The sequence below is a fragment of the Ascochyta rabiei genome, chromosome 1, assembly GCF_004011695.2.
Source record: "Ascochyta rabiei chromosome 1, complete sequence".
Lineage (NCBI taxonomy): Eukaryota > Fungi > Ascomycota > Dothideomycetes > Pleosporales > Didymellaceae > Ascochyta > Ascochyta rabiei.
This window is the reverse complement of record NC_082405.1, coordinates 3,042,891-3,060,784: the sequence shown is the minus strand read 5'-3', so window position 1 is coordinate 3,060,784 and position 17,894 is coordinate 3,042,891. Positions and strand designations below refer to the sequence as shown.

The following is a 17,894-nucleotide window of genomic DNA, read 5'->3' as shown; positions in this document are numbered from 1 at the left end:
CACCACCCACCACCATGGCGAGCACACGGGAAGAGTCGCCCATGCGCAGCTCACTTGGCATGGCGATGCGCACCCACCACGAATACACGTACCGTCTGCCCACGCCGCCACGCGTCGTCGTACCCCCGCCGACGCTCTCCACCGATATGCCAGGCCTCGTGGTGGGCGAGGGGTCTGAGGGGCTCGACATGGGCTTTCTGAAACACCTGGCCCTGGAGGACATTGTCCAGAGAAACACGCTGATTGAATGGGCGTACGAGCGCCGCAGACAGGCGCAGATGATCCTGCCCTGGCTGTTCCTGGGCCCAATGGTTGCCTCCAAGGACAAGGACTTCTTCGCGCGCGAGGGAATCACAATGGTGCTTGCCATTCGCTCGCGACACAACAGCATGAGCGGCGCCTTGCAAGCAGCGCGTGACGCCGGTCTTTCCGTAGCTACCATCGAAACCCCCACCTACCACGCCCTCATTGGCCGATTCCACGACACCACAAGGATCATCAACGAGCACGTCGCAAGGGTTCGCCAGCACGCCTTGGAGCAGACAGGCCAGCCCACGCTCGGCAAGGTGCTGGTCTTTTGCGAGTCAGGCAACGAGAAGTCGGCTGCTGTGGTGGCGGCATACCTCATGGAGACCCTTGACAACTTCGACTTCATCAAAGCAATGCAAGTCTGCCAGGCTCAGCGCTTCTGCGTAAACTTTGACGACGCAATCAAGAATATCCTACAGTCCTATTGGGACATCCTGCAGGCTCGGCGCTCTGTGTCAAGCTTCAATGCGCAGCATCGCCAACCCAACAACATTGCCCGTGGCTACAATCAATGCACCTCGTCTTTGCAGCCCTCTTCAACCGCAAAGTCCAAGCGGTCTATTGAAGACACCCGTGATGACGATGACGTAGATATGGAGGACAGTCTGGACCCTTCGGACGCTCTCCGATTCCAGGGTCGCGACAACACTCCTTTCCAGACCTCCTAGGTGGAGTCTCACCACGGCTGCAAGTGTGGTATGTTTCTGTAAGGCGGCGTTTTTCATTTACACGATACCCTGCATGCTATTGGCGTTTTTTATCGACTATGCATCCGTGATAATACAAGTGGCAGATGCTGCATGTACTGCGAAGGCTGCGATTCCTGAGTTTGGGTGGCTGCAGTTGGCCACGCATAGGCGAGAGTTATCAATCATGCATCACGTCTGCCTGGCCGTTAGATCTGCTGGCTCCTTTGCATGAATAGGCGCGCTGTGTGCATTTTTGCGTGACTCCGAATCCACACAGCTGAGTATACCTACATCACGTTTCATGTCTGCTCGCTCCTGCCTCATAGACGCCCTTGAATGATACACTCGTCCAGGTTCTGCGTTGCAACGAAACCGACGCAATGATTCACAGCCAAGCGGCCCAGTAAAGCACTGCTGCTGTGCATCAACCGTCGAACCATAACCCTGCGCTGCAGTCAGCTTTCATTGCCTGCCAAAATGCCACCAGCACACCAAATGATAGTGACTGAAAGCACTGAGGTTAGTACTCGTTTTACCATGGCAGTCGCAAAGCTCTGGTCCTGATACCCACTGTTTTCCATACTTTCCATCTTGGGCATGTCAAACCACGGAACGCGGACCAGCACGACCTATCTTGGGTCCTATCATATTTCTTCGGTATACGCTTAGCAGCCTGGGTGTCGAATCTTATGGGAATAGACGTACGGCTGAAGCGTAGTTGTATGTGGTCTTGGTGGTTTGGTTCAGATGGTGTTAGTGGTACTCTACAACCATGGGTGCGTTTTTCGGTGGAGAGCTGACAGGTTGTGTTCGTGTAGAGGAGGACTCTCTGTTGTTGTTTCGTCTGACATTCCGGTGCCTTTCGAGCGTTGGTCTGGAAAAGGCTCACCACTGGTATTCGCAGAGCGTTGTGGGATGACTGGATATTCGACATGAAGTGAGTGAAGCAAAGCAGTATTTCTCTTGTCTTGTTATGTTGGTTCGATGCTCATAATTCAGGGCTCTGCTGCAATACAAGATTCACTAATCTCAACGCAGAGAATTCGACATGCCCCCTGAGTGGGTTGCTTTTCACGCTCGACGTACCAACACAAAGTCAAGCACGCTCCGACCAGCAGCGTTTCCCTCGCTACCACTCGGCCAGCCACCTTCAGAGATACCTCCGGTGGAAGTCCTTGAAATAGACCCTGAGCTCATCGAGGAGTCGCATAGGTCTGGTTTAGAGGACATCCACACGTCGATCTCAAGTCCAGCACACACCGACAGCCCCGACACTCCAAGACGGGTTACTTCACCCCACGGCGAGACGTACAGCCAAGAAGAAGGTGGCGCAGTCCAAGAAGCCTACGACTCAGCAGCCTCAGCCAGCACCCTAACCGCCTCCGCCGCACCCCCAGCACAAAAGCGAAAGCCTCCGCGCCCCTCCTCCTCCTCCTCCACCACCACCACCTCAGTCCTCGCCGCCAAAGTAGCCAAACTCACCCTCAAAAAACACGCTCTAGAATCCCAACTCCGCCAGCTCCACAACAAACTAAACCTCACCCCCGACCCCCCACGGGGCCCCTTCCTCCCCTCCCCACCCTCATCGACCGAGCAACCCCCGCCGGATCCCAAAGTGCTGAAACGCAAGGTAGAAGACCTCAGCAGCGAAATCTGGCGCACAAGGCACCAAACTCGTCATGTGGTCAAAGCGCGGAGACAGTTCTTCGCCGCAGATCCAGTCGCCGTGGAGTCACCGGCTCCGAGCATACCGTCGGCGTTTAAGGAGAGTAGGAGTGAGCAGGATCAGATGGCGGTGTTGACGTGTGCGCCTCCGCGGCCGGAGCGGGTTGTTGTTGAGATTGAAGAGGTTGACGATGGAGATGGAGATGGAGATGGAGATGAGGGTTTGCTCACTTGGGCCCCTCCGGATGCAGGGGTGAGTGAGGGCGCAGATTACTTTGGTTTCAGCGCCGATGCACCGTATTTCGATATGTGGTGGAGAATGGAAATGGGGGACGAGCCGTTGCCGTCGCCGCTGGATCCTCTGCCGCTGCCGCTGGACTAGCTGCCGCTGCCGCTAGACTAGCTGCCGCTGGATCCGATGGCTGGTTGATATTATGCACGAGATACCCGTGTTAGTCTTGAGCGCAGGTGGGGGGTGGGGGGCTCGCTGCTCTCAGTGGCTCTGAGTCTGAGGGCTCTGCAAGGTCTGGTCGGGCTACCTGGTACGTGTCCGAAGACAACGGGGTGGAGCTGTCGATTACCTCTGTGCAGCCTGGCTGTTCTGTATTCGTGGACTGGATAGAGGTTCTTGGGTTACAAGGTCTTGTTGGTAAGGCAGGTCTCGAAGTACTGTCGTGCTGAAATGTCTACCTTGTAGTTGAATACAATATGCGCCCAAGCGGATTCCACACTTGCATCACACAGGCGTACAACACGGACTCTGCGATCTCACCCTCGCTTGAATGGATACTATCGCCATTCTCTATCTAAGGCATATCCGAAACCCACAACGCCACCCTATAGCGAGTACCAAAGCCCTCTGCCGAGCTTAATCATCCATCAATGCACCACTTCCTCCCCACCCTCCCCCACTTGCTTTCTTCTTACATGCTCAACATCATCCTCGCGGGATCCGTCTTCTCGTCGTTCCCCTTGTTTGGCCCCACGGGGCTGGTTGCAGCGAAGAAGAGGACCTTGATGGCGATGGCAAAGCCAGCGTGCAGCGCCAGCACGACGACGAGCAGGATCTTGGACGTCTTTGCTTCGGTGGTGCTGAGGACGGGGTAGAGATTGCGCAGCAGGAAGGTTGCGGAGAAGGCGAGGCCAAGGGCGACGAAGGTGTAGTTGAGGACTGGTTCGTTAGTACATGCATCTGCAGGGGAGAGCAAAGATAGGATCATCCTGGGACTTACTGCTGATCGGACTCCAGCTCACCAGTGCAACGACAATCCACACCAAATTTGCGTAGCCGTACAGACACGCGCACTCGAGCAGATTCGCGCTCTCGCTTCCATACCACTTCAGCACGCCCCAGAGCCCCACAGGCACCAGCGCCGTGTAACCGTAGACCAGCCCCGCCGCACCGCTCAGCAGCTTGAAGTCGTACGCAAAGTGGTCCTTGCCCTGGTGCGCCAGATACTGGTTGATGGTGCCTGTCAGGAAGAGAATGACAACAACCGTCGTCGCGATCCACACAGGGCCGTACAGATCCGGATTTCCCTCGAGGACGTCGAGGAAGTTGGCGCGCGGATATATGGTGGCGGTGCAGCGGCGCAGGACCTCTGCTGTGTCGACATCAAAGGCTTGCGCGTAGAAGGAGAGGGTCCAGAGCAGACGTTTGCGCGAGCCCGCCGGGGACGAGGTTGCGGGCTGGGGAAGAAACGAGGACGAGTCGGGCTGGATCTTGGCGCCACGCGTCGAGGGCGTGTTCTCGAAGTCTGCATGTCCGGATGAGCATCAGTTGCGCCTGCTTGGTCGGGGTGAAGCTTACTCGAGCTGTGGAATTCAAGGTCCTCCTGCAGGTCGGTATGGCCTAGGTCGCCCTGTGGTGGGTAAGGTGCTGCTGTGTAGGGGTGTTGGATGCAGAGAGAGGAGGGCGTACCTCCTGGTCGACGTCAACGACGACATCGTAGCCTCGATTTGCCATGGTGGGTGTGTTTGCAGCTCGACTTGCTTGTGGTGAGCTTGTTGGAGCTCAGCGGCCACTCTGGCCCTTGACGTACGTCGCGTCGCGTTTCAAGTTTCAAGGGTCCAGCCGCCCGCCACCGCTGATTGGCTGCAGATGAACCTGCATCTGCTGGGTGAGCCTTTTGAGGAACCACGTCTCCCTTGCCCTTGCACACCGTATGGGTGATTGTAGAACGAGATGTACCGGGGGCTCGCAAGTAATACGAATATCGGCAGCAATCTAGCATCAGGAGTTACACAGAGATGGCCAAGCATCCGCATACAAGAAGTGGCCAAACGCTCTCTTCACAGGAGTACAGTGTTGATATTCATAGTTTATCGAAGCATTCTACCAGTACGTGGACCTGCTTGAGCCATCTAAACAGCAGCTGAGACCAAGCCCCCCCACGCCTCTCCTCGGCTCCATCTACGGCGCAGGCTCATCTTTGGGAATGAGCGGCTCAACGTTCCAGATGCTCTCCGCGTACTCATCAATACATCTGTCGCTGGTGAAGAAGCCCATACGTGCGACTGTCAAGATCGTCTTCGTTGTCCACTCCTCGGTGTTCTTGTAGCTCTCGTCGATCGACTCTTGCGTCTTGATGTAAGAGTCGAAGTCGTCAGACACAAGGTAGTAGTCGCCGTGCTCGACGATGCTGTTCAGCAGAGCAGAGAAGCGCTCAGCGTCGCCAAATGTGCCTTTGTGGATATGGTCGAAGACCCTGGCGAGCTGCGGCTCGAGCTCGTAGTGCTTGTACAAGTGCGCGTGGCGGAGATCCTCGACGTCTTCGGACAAGTTACCGAAGAGGAAGATATTCTCCTCACCAATCTCGCGGGTGATCTCGATGTTAGCGCCGTCGCAGGTGCCGATGATAAGGCCACCGTTGAGACAGAACTTCATGTTGCTTGTGCCACTGGCCTCAGTACCGGCAGTAGAGATGTGTTCGCTGATATCGCTGGCAGGTGTGATGATCTCAGCTTTACTGACGTTGTAGTCTTCCAAGAAGATGACCTTGAGCAGATCGCCAACGTCCTTGTCGTTGTTGACAACATCTCCGACCTTGTTGATGAGATGGATGACCGTCTTTGCCATCCAATATCCGGGTGCAGCTTTGCCACCAAAGATGGACACACGAGGAGCAAGCTTCTTCCTCTCTTCAGGTGACATGGCCTTGATCTGGAGGTAGCGGTGGATTACACCGAAGATGTTGAGCTGTTGGCGTTTGTATTCGTGAATGCGCTTGACCTGGACGTCAAAGAGGGCTGCTGGATTGACCTTGACACCGTTGTGCTCCTCGATATGCTGAGCTAGACGTATTTTATTGGCGTACTTGATTTCGCGGAACTCCTTTCTAAACTCTTTGTCGTCAACGAACGCTTCGAGCTTGTGCAGGAGAGTCAGGTCCTTCAAGAACTCATGGCCGCCGAGTTTCGAAGCAATGAGCTCTGAAAGTCTGGGGTTGGCCTGGTGCAGCCATCTGCGTGGTGTGATGCCGTTGGTAACATTGGTGAACTTGTCAGGTCCGTAGATCTTGACAAAGTCCTTGAAAATAGTGGTTTTGATCAGATCAGAGTGCAGCTCAGCAACACCATTGACTTTGTGGGAACCAATCAAAGCCAAGTAGGCCATTCGGACCATCTTGGGTTGTGATTCCTCGATGATCGACACCCGTCCGAGCATCTCGCGGTCGTTGGGAAAGTTGCGCTCAACAAATTGGAGGAAGTTCAGGTTGATATCATAAATTATCGTGGAGACAGTCAGCGACTTGATATTGGCCTGGAGAATTCAAACTTACTTGGAGATGGCGGGGGAGGAGATGCTGCATCAGAGGAACAGACCACTTCTCGAGCGCCTCAGGGAGGACCGTGTGGTTAGTGTAGCCGAAAGTCTTCTGCACGACTACAACCGTTAGTGCTCGCACAAGATCTGAATACCTCCCAGCGACTTACTGTTCCACGCATCATCCCAGTCCAGACCCTCAATATCGACCAATATCCTCAGAAGTTCAGGAATGGCCAGAGTCGGGTGGGTGTCATTTAGCTGGATAGCGACCTGGTTAGGAAACTCGCTCCACGCGCGCTTGCTCTTTTTGAAACGGCGAACGATGTCGTAGAGCGATGCGGCGCACCAGAAGTATTGCTGCTTAAGACGAAGCTCCTTTCCGCGCTCGAGGTTGTCGTTGGGGTACAGAACAGCAGAGATAGTCTCAGCACGCTGCTGATCTGCCACTGAGCTCTCGTACTCGCCAGAGTTGAACTTCTGGAAGTCAAACTCACCGCTGGCAGCCTTGCTACCCCAGAGACGGAGGTTGTTGCATGTGCCAGTCTTGTAGCCAGGAACCGGGACATCGTAAGCTACAGCCTGTACAATCTCGCCGCCCTCCCAAGAGCACTGCTGCTTGCCCTCGTCGTCTTGCCAGCGATTTACGTGACCGTAGAACTGGATATCAACTGTAATGTCGTGTCTCTGGAACTCCCACGGGTTGAAGTCGAGCCAGTAGTCAGGGACTTCGACCTGGTAACCGTCGACAATCTCCTGCTTGAAGATACCGTATCGGTATCGCAGTCCGTAGCCCCAAGCCGGGTAGTTCAAGGAAGCCATAGAATCGAGGAAGCAGGCGGCAAGGCGTCCGAGACCACCGTTACCAAGAGCAGCGTCATGCTCTTGAGAAACGACATCCTCCATACGGAAACCAAGGTCGGAGAGACCCTCTGGGGAGATATTAGCGGAGCAAATGGCCGAATTTTGGAGAATGAAACTTACTAGTAGCAATATCCTTCTGCTCAACGTTGAGCATAGCATTATCTAGAGCTCGTCCCATCAGAAACTCCAGGGACAGATCTGTATGCGTCAGTTACCCTTCTATAAATTGCCTGTTAAGCCATCTCACAGTATACGCGCTTCTGGTCAGCAAACGTCTGGCTCTGTTGTGTCTTGTTCCAATCCAAAACCAGACGATCCCTGAACGCCAGGGCGGTTCCAGCGTACGCAGCCGATTCATCGCAGTTGAACAGCGAACGAGCGAGGGTAGTCTCAATGTGACGTACAGTCTCTTTGTTGAATTCGTCCGATGTAGAGAAAGGCTTGGGCATCTGTTTCCTTGTCAGGACCCCACATTTGCTAGGGAGCTACCCCGCAATCACGGTGGGTACTCTGAGGACCGATTGACTTACGAATTTCCTCCAAGCCTCACGCTGGGGCTCTGGGATGCTGTTCTCAACAGCCTTGATTTCGCTGGGACCGAAACCGGTCACGGTCCTCTTGTGCTTGGGGCGAGTGAAGTTCGCAGGCCCAACGGGACCCTTCAGGTCAGCAAGCGGAGCGCTCGTCGAGGGGCGGCGCTCCCGGGGTGACGACGAGGAAGCAGCAGTCGCCATCTTTAGGATGTCAATTGCAGAGAAAGGCGAGTTGCTGAGTGAATGTCGGTGTCGCACAGGAGATGGAGGGGTTGAGGGACGAATTGTGAGAAGAGGAGAGGAGAGGAGGGAAGAGAGAAGTGTGTTTGGGTAAGCGCCGGGAGCTCAGGGAAAGATAGCCAAGCTTGTACGTATGCGCGGTGGTGTGAGTGTTTATAGCCAAGGAAACGTATGGCAACGGGTGTTGCGGGTGTTGATGCCGCAGGAACGAGAGCTTCAGGCAGGCAAGCAGTAGGAGCGAAGCGCGATCACAGGTCAATTAATATCAGGAGACAAGAGACAGCTATAATCGAACGTGGGGAAGCGATCGAGCTGACAGCAGCTAGCAGCACTGTTGAGCTGCGCGACAGATGCAGCTTGGCGCACGGTTGGGCGACTTGAACTAATGTGGGGTAGTAGGCGCAACCCAGATCTCTCACCAGCCAGAATTTCAATCGCGAAACGTCTGGCTAACTCGAATGAGAGTGCATCTAATGCGCTTGTGGCATCCTGGAGGGGACGTTCGCGCGCTAGAGGGGTTTGTCGCGTCAAGTCGTAACTCGAACATGGCCGGATGTCGGTGGTGTGATGGAGGGGAAGCAAACGTGACGTCTGCGAACGCTGAACGCGGAGGAAAGCTCGGGCTAGCGGTGTGCGGCTCCGGACAGGGACAGCACGAGAGTCATTGTCCAATATCAGCCTCACACACACTGTCAAGTCACGAAAATCGATGCAGTCTACGTGTTGACATCTCTGGAAGAAAATGTATTAGAGACACAGTTGTGCGAGGACATACGCTACAAGAATGCTAGATGCTAGATGGTGCTATAACAACAGCTACCATGTGTACAGGGTATCGTGCAGACAAGACAAAAGACGAGGCCACTGAGTTCGATCCTCCTTACGATAAACACGCTCATAAACTCCTTGATGTCGACACTGCTGAAATGCTCAATGGCTGAAAATGCTGCAAAAATGTGGGTATCGTAAGCGCAACAAGAGAAGCGAAGCCAATGCTAAAGTGCGACGAAGAGCGCTGCAGATATTAAAGCCACGACTTCTGCGGCTCAAGGGCTGGGTTCTGGCGTTTGAACACCATTCTTCCACATGGATGTGCCTGATAAGTCGATGGAAAAATTTCGACGACGACTGGTCTTTGTAACGGTGTCGTTCTCGTTGATCGGGGCTGCTGCCGTAGGCAACGTCTCTGCACGCTGCATCTCTTGCAGCATGCTGTTCATCATGCCTTCAGTAACGCGGCAAAGGCGGTAGTCCATGTCCTGAAGGATCGACCGCTTGGTGGCCTCAAGCTCCTGAATGGAAAATTGACCACGGCTCATGCCCACTGCCCAGTAGTGGGCAGAGCGACGGGTGTCGCTGAAGAAACCGTGCGCAAGAGACAAGGCAGCAAGAACAAGGACGTCTGGGCTGACGGAGGCATGATGACATGTGTCGGTCTTCATAAAAAACTTAAGGTCCCTGACGAAGTCGGACGGCAACAGGGTCTCGCGCCACGTAGCAACGAAGCGGTCCGATAGGCCATCAAGGATGCAAGCAGCAAACGCGACAACCTCGTCTGGTAGGCATGATCGTTCCAGAAAGCTGCGGATGCTAGACACAGAAGGCCGGTTTGTGGAGACGTTGAACGGGACAAGGTTGGCAAGATGGGTAGCGTGTGCTAAAGATAGTAGTTAGCATTGGTGTCCAATAATGGGTGTGGCGAGTAGGGCAAGCATTGACGAGAGAAATCATCGATCGACAGGAACACCGTGGAATGTGGGTTCGAGCAGAAAAGGAGATTAGACTGCTATGACGTCGCGCGAGTCGGTTCGTGCTAGCATGCAGGGGCACGTCGCTCAGCCGAGCAAGTCCCACATGTGCAAGACCAACAACAAACTTGGCTCTGAAGGGAAATGTCGCACGTGCAATTGTGCGGTGTTGGATGGGAGACTGACCTTGTAGTTCAGGAGCAAACTCGTGCACCTGTAATGCTGGCGATGCGTGCTTCTCTGCAGGGTGCTCCTTTGCGGGTGGAGGGGTAGGCAAGTTGGACAGTGAACCGCAAGTTGCGAAATACAGATCCAATTCCTCGTCGGTCATGTCGCTGTTGATGGAGAAAGCTGGCGAGAGTTCCATACTGAAAGTCGATCTTGGTGTTTGGCTCTTGGTGCGAGGTTGTAGCAATCTCAGATGCGAATCAGGGTCGAGTTATATGGCGATGGTCGATGTGTTGCTTGGATGATCATTCCAGTGTTTCGGTTTGTTGAATCGCGGAGCAAAGAATCGAAACGTCGTGGTAGCTTTGGAGTAGTCGGCGAAGGGAGAAGAACAAAAAGCCTGACAACGAGGGCATTCACGGCGCTATATACTGCTCTTCCAAAAAGACGACAGTATTCGAAACGGTGAAGCGGCTGACGGTGCTCGCTAGCTCCGTGTAGCTCCTTGACCCGTATCGGTCTCCCTGCCGCAACACCAAGCCCTGCCTGAACACCTAGCGCGCTAGCCTGTGCAGTAGGGGGTATGCAAGCGAAAATTGAATCTTCGGGCAGTAGCCGCACGGTCAGACGCAATTGCGGATGCTGCCAGGTGTTTGCGAGGTCGGCAAAGCCTGTCCAGTGGAAGATGGTGGGCGGTCTGCCTGCATCAGTGCCTTCCTCTCCTGGCAGCCAAAGAAGCACCCCGCACAGGAATGCTCTCGCCATGGCGCGATCTCCTACACAACGACGCAATCGCACTCTACCAAGCCTGATGGTTCTCCAGATCTGCATTCCAATCTACTGCTGTATGGAAATACCGGTACAAGGTTTGATTAATTTCGCATGCAAAGCTTCGCCTAAGGCCGCCCGTCCCGGCCAGTGTCCGTTGGTGGCTTAAGGGTCGTGGGGACGTCGATGACTGAGTCCGCCACACGCATGCTCACCACTGGCACACACGTCTGCACCACATCCGCTGGAAAGACGGATGTGGAACGTTTCACATCGCGAAGCGGTCCTTCTGCTCAATACCATCACGCCACCCACGCACCTACCGCACCCTCCACCCGAGCAATGAGCATCCGAGTCTCCAACGCACTCACCGCCAATTAATCTCAACACAGTCTGCCTCCGCGCGGCGGCGCAGCGGCGTCTTTGAGTCGCGGTACGACAGCGTATACGAGAGCTCGGGCGCATCGTACATTTGCATGCTCCTCCTTCGACAGGCATACACCTTCTACCAGGCCGCCAAAGGCTACGCACCCGCCTGCTAACCTTCAAGTCGGTGATATCCCTGCGCACGTTCCCACGCTACACCGCAAACGCAACATGGATATGGTCTATCCGGGCATAGCGACTGATGAAAAACTCCTAGGAATTGTGGTGAGGGGATCGTGCTTCGCTTCAATGTTCCGAGATCCTTCACATGCATGTGAGATGTGCTGGCCCATACAACAGGTATTGACAGACCCATTGCGCTAGTACCAAGCCAGCACAAGAAGGCATAGCAACGGGGAGTTGTTAACGTGCACCCCCATATATGGTAACGTACGCCCCCATAAGGCAGCCAAGACGCGCCGCCTCGCCCGAGTGCCTGAAATAGCTTAATTACTATACAAATATAGCTGTTAGAGCGTTTTGCTAAAGGTGATACGTCTTACATAACTTTTGTGACGCTTAACGCGACGTTTGACGCCTCATCTAAGGCCTCATCGACGCGTCAGCCATCTCTATCTCCATCTCCATCTTGTTGTTGTCATCATTGACGCTATTGCCATCTCTATTGCCATCTCCATCTTGTTGTTGTTGTTGTTATCATCAACGCTATCGCCATGCCTCCGTTGTCGTTGTTGTCGTCGCTGCCGCCAGCGGCCCAGGGCGCACAATTGTACTCGCCGTCGCGATTGCCGTCCCCTGGCGATTGGGGTGTTTCGGATGAGGATTCTGTCGTCTCGCGGCTGTCACGGCCAGCAACACCAGCGTCTAGTGTTGCTGGAGAGAGTACTGCTGTTAGCGACGCGTTGGGTGAAGAAGAGGACAGGTCAGAGACTCCTAGCGATCACAACAACGCTGGAGATATTGTACCTGGTCGCACGGTCCGTCGACGCGCCTATAGAGCTCGAAAACGTTAACGCCGCAACCTACTAGTCGCCGAAGTAGACCTTAATAGGTTGTGGGATAACACTCTGTACAAACTCCGAGACCATGAGCCGCCTCTAGAGGCCTCGTACGAGACCCTAGATGACGCAGAAGCTGCAGTGCTTTAATAGGCGAAGGACTACGGTGTCTCATATAGGCGTGATAAATGGTCAAGAGGAGGACGTTACCGTCTACGGATGGCTTGCAGCAACGCTGGGCGACGTAAGATACTATCAAAGAGAGTTAATAATAGTAACAGTGCAGTTAAGCGTCGCGGAGCTGCTAGCACGCGTACTGACTGTCTAATAGCGTTTTGGCTGGCTGCTGATAATAGCGGAAACCTAGAGACGTCAGTTTAGAGAGTCCTACACATAGAAGAGCGCAAATCGTGTATACACAACCATCCTCCTGTTAAGGACAGGTTTGTCTTTGCTCAGAACAGAAGAGAGACAAGAGAGCTTACCAACGAGGAGCGGGTGACTGTTGTCTCTATTATCCAGAGCTCTAGAGGGGCTGCACCCGCCCTCAGCGCGATTAAGGCAGCATTTCCAGGACAAAGTTGGACACGGTAAGACGTCCGCAACGAGTATTGGAAGGCCTTAAGGATAAAGCTAGGCATAAAAACAAAGGTGGAGCAGTTAGTGCTAGAGATGGACGAGTGTGGGTGGTGGCATTGGTATATGCAATCTCACGATATTTCTATAGTGTTGAGGATCTAATATTGAAACGGTGGCCTCTAATTGGCTGGATTGCGCGCGCACGGTCGCCGCACGGACTCCGCACAGTCACTGCACGGGCCAAAAACAACTAACGATATATTAGAATAGAGGTTAACGCGCAATAACACATCAAATTTCTCCTTATAATTGCCCCTGAATGCCTCACGAACTTTAAGAAGTCACCAGACGTCCTCCTCTTCGACTGCACCTTTAAGACAAACAAATACGGCATGCTAATGCTTAATTTAGTAGGCTTAAACAGCAACAATCGTACAAACTACCTTGGGGTTGTCCTTGTGCGTTAAAAGGATAAGCCAGCATTTTGATGGGTTTTTAACCAGTTACACGAGCTGTTCAACGCAGAGGGTATTAATGTACGCCTGTTTATCACAGAAAACAACCCAGCTGCTATTAACGCGCTTAATTCAGTGTTTAATTGGCCTAAGATTGTTATGTGTAGATGGCACATGAACAAGGACGTCCTCAGCTACGTTAGGCAGGTCTTAACAACTCAGTTTGGCCGTCGTTGTGAAGGGACAAGATGGGTAGATACAGAGAGTACGCTGACGTTTACAGAGCTCTATTACAAGACTCTATACTTAAAAACAGAGGAGGAATACAAGCTTAACTTTGCTGCTATTAAAAAACTCTCCCCAGCCGCCTATAGGTACCTCGATCGATACTGGTTTAGCTACCACAAAGACAAGCTTGTTAACTACTAGGTAAACCAGAACCTCCATTATGACCTCCTTGCAACGAGCAAGGTTGAAGGAGCACACCGGGTTATCAAATTATGGCTTAATGGCAGCACTGCTGACGTACTTTGGTTGTTTTACAAGCTCAAATTATTGTACACAGAGCAATCAGAGCACCTTAACTACCTTAATTCCATGCAGAATCGAGGTATCCGAGCTGATTGCCAGCACCCTATCTTTGCTGGCGTTGTTACTCGGATTACTCGCCACGCGCTGGCTTTGACAGCAAAACAGTACTCTCTTGCCTGCAACGATCTGCGACTCCGCGACTCTATAAACCACCAATTGAAGCCCTGTACAGGCACTTATACACAGTCGCTTGGCATGCCTTATTGGCACAGGCTTGCTGCAATATTAGAGCGATCGGGCTCGCTACAACCTAGCGATTTTGACCTACACTGGTGGGTTGATCGCTTACAATCTATAACAACACAATCTGCAACAATTCCGCCGCTATTAAGACCTCTAGAGCCTCGTGTTGAGCGTCAAAAACGCAACGAGGCTCGCCGCCACACAGCTGGCTTAGGCAGACGAGGTAATCGTCGCGATCCATCGCTATTTGAGCGGCTTGATGGCAATATACCCAGTGCCTTAGCGCCAACCCAGGCGCTGATGCCGCGCCGGATGGACCCAGTACAAGCAATACCTGCTGAGAATCTCATAGTAATCAGCTCACAACCAGTAAATCCATCGCCAGCGCCTCGCCAGCCGCCGCGGCAGCAACCTCATCCATCGCCAACGCCTCGCCAGCCGCCGCGGCAGCAACCTCACTTTGCAACGCCTCCGCTGTGGCAGCAGCCTCACTTTGCAACGCCTCCGCCGTCGTATGGGCACCCAAGCCATTAACCGCTGCCACCGATGGCTTACAATCCTCTCTACCTGCCCCAACAACCTCACAACAACGCGCAGATAGCGCCTCTGGGCAGCTACTTTCAGCACCCATCGCGACAATTGGCAGATCAAACGCAGTACTGGGCGCCGCCGCCGCCGCCGCCGCCGCCGCCAGCGACGTCTATCACCATCAACAACACCATAAACAACGTAGTTGACTACGACGATAGCTTCAGATTTGCAGTGCCAGCGCGGAGCTATGGCTGGGCAGGGCAGTCAAATCTATACAACGGGCAGTAGATAGATAATTGTCAAATCAACCCAACGGGCAGATAGATAGTCATCAAAATTGGCGTTAAAAATCGACTCACCCACACCAACATGCATCAAGGATGACTAGGATCGCGATCGGCAGGTAAACAACGACGCGTGCGCGTCTGGGCTTGGTGGCAATACCATACAATACAGATGTGCCGGGGTCCCTGGCTGCCTTGCAGCCGAATCTAGCCCACATAGGCTTATGGGGGCGTACGTTACCATATATGGGGGTGCACGTTAACAACTCCCATAGCAACGGGACAACAGCCTTGATGCAAAGTCGCCTAAGTGTGCGTGCTGACAGGGGCGTTTCTATAAACGCACAGTGGACCCAGGCGCGGCACATGCAGTGCGAGCGTGTGCTGATGGGCATGCAAACAATGACCCTGTCCGTGTCCTCGGAAAGCAGTAACCTGCACCTTGTATTGACAGCCTTCTCAGCCACATCTCGAGATGGTCCATTGAAGCGAACTCATGCTGTAAGCATCAACACACACACATCAAGAAACAATACTCTCCACTCCAGTCGTCCCACCCACTATCCCACATTCCCAAGCATCTCGAAATGTGTGGAGGCACCAAGCGCTGCAAGCCTTTGTTAAGCATCTCGATCCCGCAAGCACCATCCATCCATCCCACAGTACCAAAAGCCCACATCTCCAAATGCAAACACCGTGATGCAAAACTGCAAAAGACGCAAAAATTCGAATCTCCAACGTCTAGCAAGAAGCCGCTTAGAAAAGGAAAAACGAACCCATGCACATGTCCACCCCCCATCTCGACGAGCAAGGAAGGCACCTTCCGACCAAGAAAGCGTGCCACAAGCGCCTCCGACATCATCGCGCTGCTAGAGCCCATTTTTCAGAGCCTTGGCTTTGGTCGTGCCCCGTCGATTTCAGTTCAGCTCGGTTCTATTCAACTCCGTTCGTTTTGCTTCGCTTCACCTCTTTCCGACTTGGACTCGATTCAAAACCTCGGATCGAGGCGTGTTGGTGCGGCGTTTGTGTTTGTGCGAGCTAAGCAGGCAACCGAAATAATCTTAATACATCGCGGCACTTGGGTGAACATAACATAATCGGTAGCGCGCACCGTTAAGGGTAGCTCGGGATCCTGGCAAGTCGTGGTTTTTGATCGCAAACGAGCTTTTCGACGTGGTGAGACAGACGTCAGCTTCCACCAGCTTCTGCACATGCCACACCACGCGCCTTGCATGAGCTGGTGAGCATGTGGAACATGAGTACGGCTGAAGATGCGCCTGTAAGGCGTGGGTCATCGGAAGACAATGGCGAAAAAGTAACATATTCAGTTGCTATCAAAGCCACCCTACAACTGTGAAATCGCTCAGAGGTATATTCTGGTTGCACACGCAAGACAATGTGGACTGATTCGACTTCAGTCTGCCATGCTCTTGGAGGCATAACACCACATCCCTTTCCATGTACCCTTATCAATGACGGATTCGTTCCTTGTCCATTCCAACTTTCAACATCTCTATTTTGTCGCGACCGTATAGCATCATACGTCATAACTTGTCATACCTCGGACCTCTAATGGGCGTATAACGCCCCTGTTGAAAGGCAGGTCCTTGTCGCACGCTTTTCAAGGCGTTTACTGGGCCTTCTTGGGGGCAGCGCCGGGCTGGCCACCGACGTACTTGCGGATGTCGGTCGCATCAGCAGCCTGGCGGACAATGTTCTTGAAGGTTCCCCAGCCCTGACGAGCCGCAGGAGGGGTGCTCTGGTTGGCGAGCTGAGCGTCAATGCGAGCGGTGACCTGGTTGATGGCATCCTGGACAAAGCTGCTCTGTGCGTAGCGGGCGCGGAAGAAGACAGTGTAGACAGCGAGCAGGATCCACGAACCCTTCTGAAAGAGGAGAGCGGAGCCAACAACGCGGAACCAGAGGGCAATCTCAAGAAGAGCGACCAGAGTCATACTGGCATCGTAGTACTCCTTGACGAACTTGCCGATGGTTTCGGCGACAGCCGAAGCCTGGGGCTTAGCGCCAGGTGCCGAAGCAGCAGCAGGCTGGGGGCTGATGGTGGGGATCAAGTTAGAGCGCACGTAGGTCGCAACGTGGAAGATGGAGTAGACGGTGAAAGGCAGAACAGCTAGGGGAACCTGGCGCATGAAGAGCCAGACAAGCGCCATGACTGCGTTGAGGTCAGCTTGTGCTGCGGGTCAAAGGAAGCTCTTTCAGCTGCAAACACTTACTCAGGTACTGAACGTTCTCGTCTGTGGCCAGGGCCATAACACCGCCCTGCTTACCGGCCCTCATGCGGGCGCGGTATGCCTTGTAGACAACGATGCCGTAGGTGACGCATGCGGACACGAAGGCCGTACGGTACGAGAAGGCTGCCCACTTGGAGTTGTAGTTGAAGGTAATGTAGGACAGTCCGTATCTCAGAGATGCCAGCAGCAGAGTAACGTGACCGGCGAACCAGGCGAACTGCAGAGTCTGCGCGAGCGCAGCGAGGCGCTGGCCCAGAGGGAGGTTGGAAGGCGGAGGAGGGGCCATGGTGAGATTTCGACTGTGTCGTGTGGGCTACGTGATGTGCAGCTTGTCAGGTCAGCGGAGCTCTCGATCAACGACTGCTGAGTCCAATACGCGAGACAAATAGTACGCGAGCAGGTACAGAACAGTTTGATGTCGTGCGGAGGGTCAAGGTGCAATCTGGCAAGAAGCGGAGGCTGGCGTTGTTTGTTGGGCGCTCGGGACCCGCTGCTGCTTATGACGCTCCCTGTGCGTTACCCAATGAGTGCAACTTACCGAAGAGGAGAAATAACCCGGTAGAGGCCCAACAGTCGAATGAGGCAAGTAATATGCGGAGGAGGATGTTGAGTGAAGAACAAGGGGAGATGAACTTTTGTAGCTTCAAAGACTGGGCACGCAAACCAGCTCGTGGGCAGTTGGATGATGACGAAATGCCTCCGCGCTGCCACTTCCAGTCCTGGCTGGCGCGCACAAGCCTGATGGCGCCCTCGACCAGGCCCGCACCCTGACGATCGTTGCAGGTGTTCATGTGAATCTTGGAAGCGAACTGTCAACTTTCGTAATAGCGAGCGGGCACATTCAACCTTCTCTGCAGACTTTTGAGGCGTATCATGGACCCAATC

At 53.8% G+C, this 17,894-nt stretch overlaps 8 protein-coding genes across 8 annotated transcripts, besides 13 other annotated features; 3 read left to right on the top strand and 5 right to left on the bottom strand.

Moving 5' to 3' along the window:
* Positions 1–15: part of a tandem repeat that runs on past the window's edge.
* Positions 15–977, top strand: EKO05_0000923 (uncharacterized protein; the record flags this gene model as incomplete). Its single annotated transcript, XM_038944839.1, has 1 exon — positions 15–977. One exon carries the CDS (start codon positions 15–17, stop codon positions 975–977), a length of 963 nt encoding a protein of 320 aa, XP_038803464.1.
* Positions 978–2,046: 1,069 nt separating this feature from the next.
* On the top strand, positions 2,047–3,045 carry EKO05_0000922 (uncharacterized protein; the record flags this gene model as incomplete). The annotated part of the gene is made up of 1 exon (XM_038936589.2): positions 2,047–3,045. The coding sequence occupies one exon, from the start codon at positions 2,047–2,049 to the stop codon at positions 3,043–3,045; it is 999 nt and encodes a 332-aa protein (XP_038803463.2).
* Positions 2,854–2,881: a tandem repeat.
* Positions 3,000–3,075: a tandem repeat.
* A 511-nt stretch (positions 3,076–3,586) lies between these two features.
* EKO05_0000921 (uncharacterized protein) lies at positions 3,587–4,629 on the bottom strand (the record flags this gene model as incomplete). Its single annotated transcript, XM_038936440.1, has 4 exons — positions 3,587–3,834; positions 3,896–4,420; positions 4,474–4,525; positions 4,585–4,629. The coding sequence occupies 4 exons, from the start codon at positions 4,627–4,629 to the stop codon at positions 3,587–3,589; spliced, it is 870 nt and encodes a 289-aa protein (XP_038803462.1).
* Positions 4,630–5,076: 447 nt separating this feature from the next.
* On the bottom strand, positions 5,077–6,330 carry EKO05_0000920 (Glycogen phosphorylase; the record flags this gene model as incomplete). The annotated part of the gene is made up of 1 exon (XM_059635529.1): positions 5,077–6,330. The coding sequence occupies one exon, from the start codon at positions 6,328–6,330 to the stop codon at positions 5,077–5,079; it is 1,254 nt and encodes a 417-aa protein (XP_059491512.1).
* Positions 6,331–6,385: 55 nt separating this feature from the next.
* On the bottom strand, positions 6,386–8,027 carry EKO05_0000919 (Glycogen phosphorylase; the record flags this gene model as incomplete). The annotated part of the gene is made up of 5 exons (XM_059635528.1): positions 6,386–6,549; positions 6,600–7,361; positions 7,414–7,491; positions 7,541–7,742; positions 7,824–8,027. 5 exons carry the CDS (start codon positions 8,025–8,027, stop codon positions 6,386–6,388), a joined length of 1,410 nt encoding a protein of 469 aa, XP_059491511.1.
* A 57-nt stretch (positions 8,028–8,084) lies between these two features.
* Positions 8,085–8,145: a tandem repeat.
* A 967-nt stretch (positions 8,146–9,112) lies between these two features.
* EKO05_0000918 (uncharacterized protein) lies at positions 9,113–10,181 on the bottom strand (the record flags this gene model as incomplete). The annotated part of the gene is made up of 2 exons (XM_038936544.1): positions 9,113–9,723; positions 10,001–10,181. The coding sequence occupies 2 exons, from the start codon at positions 10,179–10,181 to the stop codon at positions 9,113–9,115; spliced, it is 792 nt and encodes a 263-aa protein (XP_038803460.1).
* Positions 10,182–11,533: 1,352 nt separating this feature from the next.
* Positions 11,534–14,607: a mobile genetic element.
* Positions 11,743–11,816: a tandem repeat.
* Positions 11,816–11,832: a tandem repeat.
* On the top strand, positions 11,851–12,150 carry EKO05_0000917 (uncharacterized protein; the record flags this gene model as incomplete). The annotated part of the gene is made up of 1 exon (XM_059635527.1): positions 11,851–12,150. The coding sequence occupies one exon, from the start codon at positions 11,851–11,853 to the stop codon at positions 12,148–12,150; it is 300 nt and encodes a 99-aa protein (XP_059491510.1).
* Positions 13,029–13,168: a mobile genetic element.
* Positions 13,059–13,171: a mobile genetic element.
* Positions 13,599–14,044: a mobile genetic element.
* Positions 14,319–14,380: a tandem repeat.
* Positions 14,608–14,635: a tandem repeat.
* Positions 14,636–15,028: a mobile genetic element.
* A 1,360-nt stretch (positions 15,029–16,388) lies between these two features.
* On the bottom strand, positions 16,389–17,295 carry EKO05_0000916 (Transmembrane nucleoporin; the record flags this gene model as incomplete). Its single annotated transcript, XM_038936655.1, has 2 exons — positions 16,389–16,930; positions 16,992–17,295. The coding sequence occupies 2 exons, from the start codon at positions 17,293–17,295 to the stop codon at positions 16,389–16,391; spliced, it is 846 nt and encodes a 281-aa protein (XP_038803458.1).
* Positions 17,296–17,894: the final 599 nt, after the last annotated feature.